This window comes from Falco cherrug, chromosome 6 (assembly GCF_023634085.1).
Source record: "Falco cherrug isolate bFalChe1 chromosome 6, bFalChe1.pri, whole genome shotgun sequence".
NCBI classification, from domain to species: domain Eukaryota; kingdom Metazoa; phylum Chordata; class Aves; order Falconiformes; family Falconidae; genus Falco; species Falco cherrug.
This window is the reverse complement of record NC_073702.1, coordinates 42,334,488-42,344,839: the sequence shown is the minus strand read 5'-3', so window position 1 is coordinate 42,344,839 and position 10,352 is coordinate 42,334,488. Positions and strand designations below refer to the sequence as shown.

At 42.6% G+C, this 10,352-nt stretch overlaps 1 protein-coding gene across 1 annotated transcript; it reads right to left on the bottom strand.

The window, feature by feature from the left end:
• Window positions 1-978: 978 nt before the first annotated feature.
• Window positions 979-10,000, bottom strand: SOD2 (superoxide dismutase 2). Its single transcript, XM_055713372.1, has 5 exons — window positions 9,858-10,000; window positions 8,525-8,727; window positions 4,664-4,780; window positions 2,764-2,943; window positions 979-1,499 (listed from the first exon to the last, which is right to left on the bottom strand). The coding sequence occupies exons 1-5, from the start codon at window positions 9,884-9,886 to the stop codon at window positions 1,354-1,356; spliced, it is 675 nt and encodes a 224-aa protein (XP_055569347.1). The 5' UTR covers window positions 9,887-10,000; the 3' UTR covers window positions 979-1,353.
• Between the last annotated feature and the right edge of the window lie 352 nt (window positions 10,001-10,352).

Sequence of the window (10,352 nt, the reverse complement as noted above, 5' to 3'; positions counted from 1 at the left end):
GAAAACTAGGCCTAGAGAAAAAGTATTACATAGTAAAAAAATAAGCACTTTAAATGTGAAATATGCCCTGTTTGCACAATTCACTTTCATTCACAACAGAGGTATCTCACCAGTCACAGCACTGGTTAATGACTAAAGACTGTTGTTGCGGTGGTGACAGTTTCTCTCCCTGCATCTGCTAATGAAAGGCATTTCTTTCTTTATAAACACTTCTCCCCTTAATCTTACTCAATACTTCAAAACAGCAGCCTAGCAGTACGGTAATGTAAGCCTATTCCTTGTTTCCCTGAGAATCCATCCTGAACTTAAAGGGGCATACAGAGTATTGCATTTAACCAGGGCGTGGAGAAAGCTCGAAGAAAACTTAAGCACAAGGTACAATGTATGTTCAGTAGCATCCTGAAACACTTGCAACAAAAACAGCAAAAACACCGAAGCACACCAACAATTTCTTGTATTTTTCAAGACCTTTTGGGCATGCTCCTTTATAGCAGACAGTACTTCGTTCCTGCCTCAAGCATTAAGTTTAATTTGTTAGAACTGCTTCAGGAACACAGCTATGCAGAGACATCTTATACCTGGCATATGCATATAATCAGTCTCTTAAAGGATTTTTTAGCATATATACTTCAACAGCTAGTATGAAACAAGTATCACATGCTGTCATTCGGTTCCTAATTTAGCCTGAGCCAGTGCTGTAACCTCTTGCCCGAGGTAACACTTCAAAAGCTAGTGCATCAGGCACTACAACTGAAGAAGATCTCACGTGAGAGATCCAGGAATGGGTAGGGATGACTGAAGACAATCAATTCAGGCAGTCACAGCGACACCTATTTCCCCCCTTGCACCCATCTCTTTAATCTGTAAGAACCTCCATAGCCTGTAATACAACAAATTAAAAGAGGCATTTTTAAATCTTGACTTTTAAACCAACTAACTGGACCAGCTACTACAAAAAAATTAGTCTCCTGTACACAGTTATAGAAGATTCTTCTTTTGAGTTTTATTTGTTTATAGCAACGTTAGTACATGTTTCCACTTAGGTATTTTAGTGCAACAAGGAAAACCATGACCTCATTAAGTTTCAGCAAGGTGATCTATGTTTCTATATGCAATGGAAAAGATTAAAGTGCCTCTCCTCTGTTGCACAAGTTTAAAGCTTCAAAAATCTCAGTAAATACCTGTCACTGAACTAAACAAGCAGACACTTTGCTTGATTATGAAATACTTTTGTTGGATGAGCTATCTGTTTTCTGCAGTAGAGCAATTCATTTGTAAGCCACAGGCACTACTACAAGAGTGGTATCAGAGTACAACTGGTGACATTTTCATAGTCTGTGCAAGAATTTCACTCTATTTTTTGCAAGTTGCATATCTTGAAGATACATTCTCCCAGTTGATCACATTCCAGATGGCTTTCAAATAATCAGGTCGAACATTTTTATACTGAAGATAATAAGCATGTTCCCATACGTCAATTCCTAGCAAAGGAATGAGACCTGTAAAAATAAATACATAAATAAATAAATAAATTTTGTGAATCTATGAAAACATGCTTTACATGTATTGTACCCAATTTCTGAGTCTTTATCTACAGAAAGACAAAGAGCTCTCCAGCACATAGGTGCTTATTACAACATATTACAGAACTGTTTGCTCTCTCACACACATACATATATTGCATAAACTGAAAGAGCTAATTAACACCTATGAATATTCTAGAACTGCCTTGATGACATAACTGAAACCAGACAGCTGTTTTTGAAAGGTTTAGATCACTTGCACAGCTCTGCAAGCATACACCATGAAGGAGTCTCTTGCAATGCCAGTTTGCTTCCAATATTTAATTAAAAGTTATTCATTAAGTGTCTAATTACCTTCCTTGCTTTTGTGCTAAAACATTCTTCTCACTGAATTATTAATGGCAAGTTTTCATGGGGTGGAGGGGTGAAATTTACCCCATTATGCTGCATGTCCCTATACTAAAATGATTCTTTTTCTTTCCGTACTCATAAGCAATACACAGGCTGCTGACAATACACAAAATTCCTTGCCATACTCTGAATTCTACAGAACATGTATCTGCCATGGGATCTGAACAAACATCCAGTGCAGGCAGGATTCTCATTGGCCATAACCTCTTTCCTCTGTGGAGGGCATGCAGCCTGCCATCATCACTTCCATGTCTCTCTAAGCAAGTAAAAGTATCTTCAAAAGCGATCACTGCCAGAATTACGCTGTTTGTCTAGCTGTAAGATTTACCCATATCCAAGACTGATTTAATTGACACTCATTACTCTTTACCAATACTAAGGAAGGAGGTTACAAGCCTTCCATTTTAAACCCCACACCTTCCCCTCTCCTGTTGCCTAGCCTACACTGACACAGAAAATCTAAAGGCAAGAGGCTTAATCTTCCTTGATACAGGGAGATGCTCCAGCTACTCAAAAATAATCCAAAGGAGACTAAGCTGAAACTACTGTCTAGAGACAGCGCTTTCACAATATGCCCCATCTATTTCCCCTTGGACTAGACAGACTTTAAACCCTACTGCTCTTCATAGATTTTAAGTCCTGCTTTAAAAATGTTGTTTTAAAAGCTGCAACTGTTTTTCACTTTTGCTAGTAGTGACATTCAGTTTTCCAGCTGTATTTATCCAGCAATTTCTTCTCAGCATTTGTCCACAAACCCCTTTTCAGATCTCACACACTTGCTTATGAAATCTATGAAGAGAGAAGCAGAGGGGAAGGAAAGAAGCCTGACCTGTTGTTCCTTGCAAAGGGTCTTGATTTGCACAAGCTGCTATTTGTAGGCGCCCCTGCTCTTTGTTATAGCCAAGCCACCCCCAGCCTGATCCTTGAACACCAACTGATACAGCTGTCAGCTTCTCCTTGAAGTTTGCAAAGGAACCAAAGTCACGCTTGATGGCTTCCATCAATTCTCCTTTAAAAAAAGCAAAGATCACAGAACATCAGGTATTTAACATCTTTCAGTTTCCAGATATCACCTGGAAACAGAAGGAAAGAAAAGCAAAAACATTTAGGCTCTGTGGGAAAGAAGTGTCTAGACAAACAGCAGCTGCAACATGAATTAACAGTTCTGTCCCAACCTGCTTAAGAGGGCAAACAGACTGGAAAGAAATTAGCCCAGCAGTCAAACATGCTGTCCCCAAAGACACAGTCAAGGTGTTATCCACTGGACATCAGGACCTGTCATTCTTGCCTAAAGGGAACACCACAAAGGACGAGGAAAGAAGGTAAGGAGCTAATATGCATATCTCAAAGGACAACACTAAGTGGCTGTGATTTCTTTGTCTTAGTACAAAGAAATACTTGGACATCTTTGATAGCAGTACAATGAACCTATACATAGTAAGAGGTATTTAACTACTTCCCTCAGATTTTAGATTTGTATCTACCACTACAGTTAGTCTATTTGATATGGATAAAGAGGTTCCGTGATTAGATTCCTTCTTTATTATTATATGTGCATGCTGTGGCAAAGGGAACAGAAACTAGAATTTTTTAGTGTAACAACGAATTGTCAAACTACTTCCTCTCCCCTACCCTAGCACACTTGTGCTTTTCGGGTATTTAAGAATTTGCTCAAAACCTGAAGGTGTTTACACTCCTTTCAAATTAGGTTCCTAATTAGCACATGTAAGAACACTTCATACAGTACAATGATGGAGAATTCTTCATTCCTTCCACCTTCAGAGAGGGGGTCTTGAAAATGTCTTGGCAATAGCTCCAAGTGCATCTTAAGACAGGCTTTAGCAGGCTTCCTAGAGAAGCCCTGAACCATTCAGTTGAAACTGAAAGATGATGGTTTAGGTTTACTGACTTTCACAGAAACTGGGAAACAGAAGTCAAGGCTTTAAAGTGTCTTTTCTGAGAATGTCATCTGAAAACAAGTTCTATCAGAAATGTACTTATTTTAGAACTGCTTGTTAAAATTTCAGCTTTGAAGCTTCAAAACTTCATACTCTAGTCTTAACTAGATCATCTTCAGGCATCTTTGTACTTCCATGATAGAGTTAAAAGTCACAAGCAGATGTCACCTATGAAGGCTGGAGTACAAAGCACCTGAAGCCCACCAATTTACAGCCAGACATATAAACCCCATTCAAAACCCCCCAAGTTTATCACAACAGCTTTTGTGAGATGTGTATTATAGGCCCTTTACCCTTAATTGCAGGTCACTTGCAGATAATCACTACTCTATCTTTCCAAAGGAAATTTCTTCCTTTAGGCTTTAACTGCTAAACTATCCCTACTCAAACTGGAGCATAAATCCAGCCACTAGGTTGGGCAGTCTGCAGCACATTTCCTCCCTTTCTGTGAACCATAAGCCAACTTAATTAGTAGAGCTTTGTACAACTATTTTCTCTTTTGAAGATGGAAAGGACAATATACAGCAACAGCCAAGTATTGTGCAGTGTACACATAATCAGCTTTAGAAATTAAGAATACTTAAACACAGGGCTAGCTTTTTATATTCTTGGCTTGCATTCAAAAACCCCTGAATTCCTCAGAATTGTCATACAAAAATGCAAATTAACAGTGGAAAAAATATTCTTTAGACTCTTTCAAAGGCAGAAACAATCATCAGTTCTACTGGTCAAGTAAAAGTGATGCAATAAAGTATTCTAACAAGCACCAACCTTTAGGCTCTCCTCCTCCGTTAGGAGAAAGGTTTGTCCAGAAGATGGTATGATTGATATGACCGCCTCCATTGAATTTCAGTGCAGGCTGAAGTGACACCTGAGCTGTGACATCACCTAAGGATGCCGAACATAAAAATGCGTAAATAAATAAAAACATCATCATCACCACAGCAGTTCCTAAGATGCCACTAGGCCTCCGTCAATCTCCAAAATCTTTCAAGTCTTACTAGCCTATAACATGTCTATGGAAAACATAAGGTTTGTGACTGTTATCCATATTTTAGACAATCATTGACAAACTACATTAAAGGTTTCTTTATCTTTGACCTTTTCTTACGCTGTAATGATATGTGATTTGCCAGCATCGTAACTATCATGGAAGCCACGCTACACATGTAAGATCTACTGCCATTCTGCAGCAGAATAATGCAACTAGTACAGCCAGAACACTGTAAGGACCCAACACTTGTAAATCGCTCAGTATCACCAACACAAGACAAGAACATCATTCATCCATTAGCTCACTGATTTGCAAACTAAGAATTTTTAAAACAACCCAATTTCCAGGGCAAACGGGTTGTGCTTGAGAGAAAGTTGATGAGTACAGTAAGCACATATGCAAACAAAATGTTCTTCTCCCTCCTGCTTTTTGTTTCATTTTGGGTTTTTTTGGAGGGAGATACTTACAGGAAGAGATAGCGACCCAGATCATTCTACCCCACGTGACAGAATCCTGCATCTGAACTAAAGATGAAACAGCCCTGTACTTCCCTCTCCACAAAATGTCATGTTCTTTATAGAATTCACTGGTGCCTTGCATCTCTAAATGGTGTTGCACCACTTCAACACAAGTGTTTTGAATGCTATTTTGGTTTTTAAAAGAATTGAAACATTTTGAAGGTTTTAAAATCTTTTTTTATCACTCCAGTAAGAAAATTAGTGGGGGCAGCTGTTTCCTCCACTCTCTCAGGAATGAGTGGTAGAAATCTTCCTATAGCAATAAACAAGTCATCTTAACACAGATGCAAAGGCAAGTCACAAAGCAGTAGCACACCTGTTAACTAAGGTTTTACTACAGGATTCCATCTTCTCAGCATCTCCTCGTACCTCTCACAAACTACAGATGGGTACAGGACTGGAAGAAAGCATCCAACGCAGTTAGTAAAACCACTATTTGCTGAATTCAGATATCAAGTTAAGGATGAGACACATCTCATACCCACTCAAATGGCATCTTTGGGACATTTTCCTTGAATTCTGCATGCCTTAATGACACTTTTAAGTTCATCCAGAGCATACAGCATATCACAAGTCAGAAATCCAAAAATAACCCAGACGTCTTTAACGTCTTCATCCCTCTTTACTCCACCATTCCTTAGAGGAACCTATTCCACAGGACTACGAGGAACCAGAGACTGCATTTGACTACTGTCCTTAAAACACAGTATTTGTGGTGCTGTCTGATCACTCCAGCTCAACTCTGCACTCAAAAGACAAAGGTAACTTGCCCTTAAGTTACAGTGAATGTATCTTGGAATCTGTTTGTATACATAGCCCCTGGCCTTTGCTTCAGCTTACCACGCTCCTCAACACAGCCAGAGGACAGTTCAGTAAAGTAAAACTGGCAACTCAGAGGTGCTCAAAAGACTAGTCAGCTCAGTTTCTCAGTCTACTGAGAGTTATTTGTTTCTCTGTAAGAGCACTTTTCCTTTTTTTTTTTTTAAGTAAAGCACCACAGGGCACATGACAGAAAAGAGCAGGGAAAACTGTAGGCACAAGTTTTCACTGAAAGTAAGTTTCAAGCTTGTATGCTTCCATTAGCAAATCTTGCACATTTTGATGGACCAGTAACCAGAACCAGCTTATGCAGAAACAAAAGTCCTGTGCTGCACCCTATCACAAAGTACACACTTGTTTTCAAGTGAGCTGACAACGTAAGCCAACAGGACTCAACTGCAGACAGCTTTTGAGTTTTCTAAGCAGATACAGATAGGTGAAGAACTTGTTAAATATAATCTAAAGAGAAAAAGAAAACTTTACTTTCTATTGCTGAACAAAAGCTACTGACAAGGATCTGTTACCCAGAAGAGATACTAGACAGTCATCAGATGTGCTATGTAACACAACACTGGAATGCAGCACAGAAAGATTTCTGACCATGCTCAGTTTTAAGTATGGAAAAAGAACTACAACACTGCAAGAACGAAGTAGCATGCGTTCAGACTTTGCCCTTTCCTAAAGCCTGGTCTTAGAAGTTTTTCTAGTGAGGGTCAAAATACTACACAATAAACTGGGATACCAATTTGGGGGAAAAGAAAAAAAAACCACAACCAAAACCACAACCTGAAAAACAAACCAAATCAAAAGACACAAGTATCTCAAGTACGTGTTTGCTTTGGTGTGCATAACCACCACCAATACCTTACCCATTTGCAAAACAATGCCTGAAAATTCCTTAAGGAAAGATTTTTACAAACGGCAAGCAAAGAGATGGTATCAAAGGATAGTATGTTAAAAACATACCTCGAAGGATCCACAACACTTCAGATGTTTCTGCTTATCAGAAATGCTGCTTCCCTAGGGGCTGAAGCCTCGGTCATTAAACAGCATTAGTAACAGCAGCCACAGATACACTGTTTTCTTATAGTTCGGGTTCCCTCCTCAGTTGTGCTTGCACTAACCAAACTCCGGAATACAACTTTCCTGGATTCACCACTGGCAGGACAAAGCAGCCAATCCCAATTGCCTGATTCTTAATCAAACCTCATTAGTTCATTAATTTAGACTGCACAAGTTATTTTTAGGCTTACTCAGGCACTTGAAAATCTCTAAACTTGCATAAGTAACCAACAGTCTCTATTCAAGCACACAGGCAATTATCAAGGGATACAAGGTTCAAGTTAACCCAGATCTTGACAATTCTCACTCTCATCCAAGCCCAAGCAGTTAAATTACACTGTGAAGCAACCTGGCAAGACACAGAAGTGAGTCTATACAATAACCGTTTCTCAGAGGTAAAATGGCACTCTTTAGAAAAAGATCACCACAACAGAAAAAAAACCTCAAAAATATTCCATCTTAAAAAAAATATACACACTATTTCACACATTTTCATCAGTTGAACTGAAAGAAGACTTGAAAAGAAACATTTTATGAGTTTCGGTGTAGCCCTGCTCCAACAATTGTAAAGTTTTCCTGTAAGTCAGCACATCTCAAGATTCAATTTGAGATCTTAACAAAAAATTCCACGATGGCTTGCTGCATATTTTAGTATCTCACACTGGCACGAGACCTATGTGACCCCTTAAAATGACGCAGCGGTGTAACTGACACCCAAATTCAGATCTCTTCACTGGGTGTTGTACAGGTTAACTGCACATTTGTCCTGCTTCCATTTGTAGGTGACTAAGATTATTTCACAAATATCAGCTGAGTATCTGATGGTGCACAAATTTTACTTATGTTTGTTAGTAAACTTTCATTACAAAGTATTTGTGTAGTAAAATGACTGCAATTTCCTATTAACTCAGTCTTTGGTTCAAGTAAATATGGACTAAATCCACAGCAATCAATTAATTTTCTTCTAGTCTTACAGTATTACAGAGAACAGAATTCATGCTTTTTAGTTACATCTAGTTTCCAATTATCAGCACCACTGAAGCTTACAATAAAAGCTTGTTCCTAATAACATTTCACTGCATAAAAAAAAAAAAGAAAAAGAAAAAAGAAAACAAGAAAGCTTGAATTACATAATCCAAAACTTATTTCCCCTGGAAAGAAGGGATTTTTTTTTTCTTTTTCCTGTATCATCTATGTCAACAAGCTTTCATCTCACCTGTTGACTGCAGATATACAAACCTTTTGCCAGTGCTTCTTTGTATTTCTCCTCCGTAACATTCAGGTTGTTCACGTAGGTGGCATGATGTTTGCTGTGATGCAGCTGCATGATCTCCGCATTAATATGAGGTTCCAGAGCACCATAGTCATACGGCAAGTCAGGAAGAGTATGCTTTTGCCTAGAGACTAAGCATCCTAATGGTGCTATCAACTTGGCACTACTTCTAGAAGAGAAAAACAGGAGAAAGTAGTCTTATGTAGTACTTGGGCTTTACCACTGAAGCAGACAAACCATGACCGTTATGATCGGTTCTTTTAAGTGCACAGGGTAATAGCTTAGGTAAACAAGGCAAGCTTCCGTTTTTCTGGAGCTTAAAGCAAACACAGTCTGTAGCTTCACTGCAAAGATGAATTCACGTAAAGGTCACAGACACAGGGCTTTGCAAGGTAAAGCTGCCACTTCTCAAACCGACCCCCTCAAGCCGCTGCAGCCACACCCTTCCAAGCGTGCTGGTAAGGCAAAGATAGGAATTGAAACCCAGCAGTAACACGCTGACACGCAACGCTTCACCTGATCTTTATTAATTAAAAAGAGAAGCCAAGAAGCCCCTGAAGCATCCTTTCCTCACTGTCCACAAGGTCCCTATACTGGGAAATAACTGCAAAACCCCACACAGCCCCCGGGTTCCCAGGCCCGGCTCTCTCCAGCGCTAACAGCAGCACACCTGCTTCCCGGTCCCTACGGCGGGGGCAGGAAAACCGCGCGCTGCGTGGGGAGCGGGCAGCCACCACCTCCCACGCACAAAGACACACAGGCCGTCACCCTTCCCCGTTCGGACACCTCACGCTTGTCATGAGACATAACCACCACGATGAAAGGCGAACCGCTAGGCCAGGAGGGAGGTCGGCTCCCGAGGCCCCTTGTACAGTTCACTGGTGACCTTGGCACAAACCAGGGACAAACCAAGAGCAAAACCCTCGGGGCGCCGAAAAGCAGCCGTGCGGCGACCTTAGCCAGCAAAGAGGAGATCTGGCAGCACCTCGCCAGGCGACGAGAGCCCCTCGGCGCAGGCCGCCAGCAGCAGCCGGGCGGGTGTGCGGACAACGGCCAGCAGCCGCCCGGCCGCGCCGCTGCCCAGCTCCGCGGAGCAGCCGGCAGGAGCGCGACCTCCCTCCTCCCGAAATGGCGGGGCGCCCATGAGGTGTGCGGAGGGGACGACCCCACCACCATCACCTCCTTCTCCCCTCCCGCCCACCGCTCGGCGGCGGAGGGCGAGGGCGGTCCGGCCGCCGCCTCACGCTGCGGGGCTGCGACCGGCGCTACGCTCCCCCACCCCGGCGGCGCGGCGCTCACCTGCCCGCCGAGGCCAGGCGGCACAACATGGCGGCTGTCTCGCGGCCGGCTGCTATACCGACGGCGCAACCGCGTCTTCGCCCGCCCCCGGCAGCGCCCGCCCCAGCGGAGCCGGGGGCGGTGGCAGTGCGGGCGGCGCCGGGGGCGGGCACCTGAGGGGGCTGGCCTTCGCCGTGTGGCGGTTGACACAAGGCTGTAGTCACCCTATTTCTTTAAATTGAGAAAAACACCGTTTCTTTATCAGTCCGCGTAGCGCAGCATTATAAACCGAAGCCGTTATCCCAAAGCTCGGGCCCTCAGTGCCGCCGGGCGAGGCGAGGCAGCCGCTGCGCCGGGAGGGAGCCGCCGCCGAGCGGCAAAGCGCCGGCCGGGAGCTGCGGCCTCTGGCGCGGCCGTGGGGCAGCGGAGGGGACACAGCGGCACGGAACGGCCCTTCGAAGGCCTGAAAACCTGCCCGACAGACAGGTGCCTGTCCGTGTTCAGCAGTGCTTACAA

What these genes read in the sequence shown, in the direction of transcription:
- SOD2 (XM_055713372.1), bottom strand. Translation starts at nt 9,886, where the DNA reads ATGTTGTGCCGCCTGGCCTCGGCGGGCAG. An exon ending in CGCCTGGCCTCGGCGGGCAG is followed by an intron (nt 8,728 to 9,857) that starts GTGAGCGCCGCG and finishes TTTCTCTTCTAG; the next exon opens with AAGTAGTGCCAAGTTGATAG. An exon ending in CCCTTTGCAAGGAACAACAG is followed by an intron (nt 1,500 to 2,763) that starts GTCAGGCTTCTT and finishes TTATTTTTACAG; the next exon opens with GTCTCATTCCTTTGCTAGGA.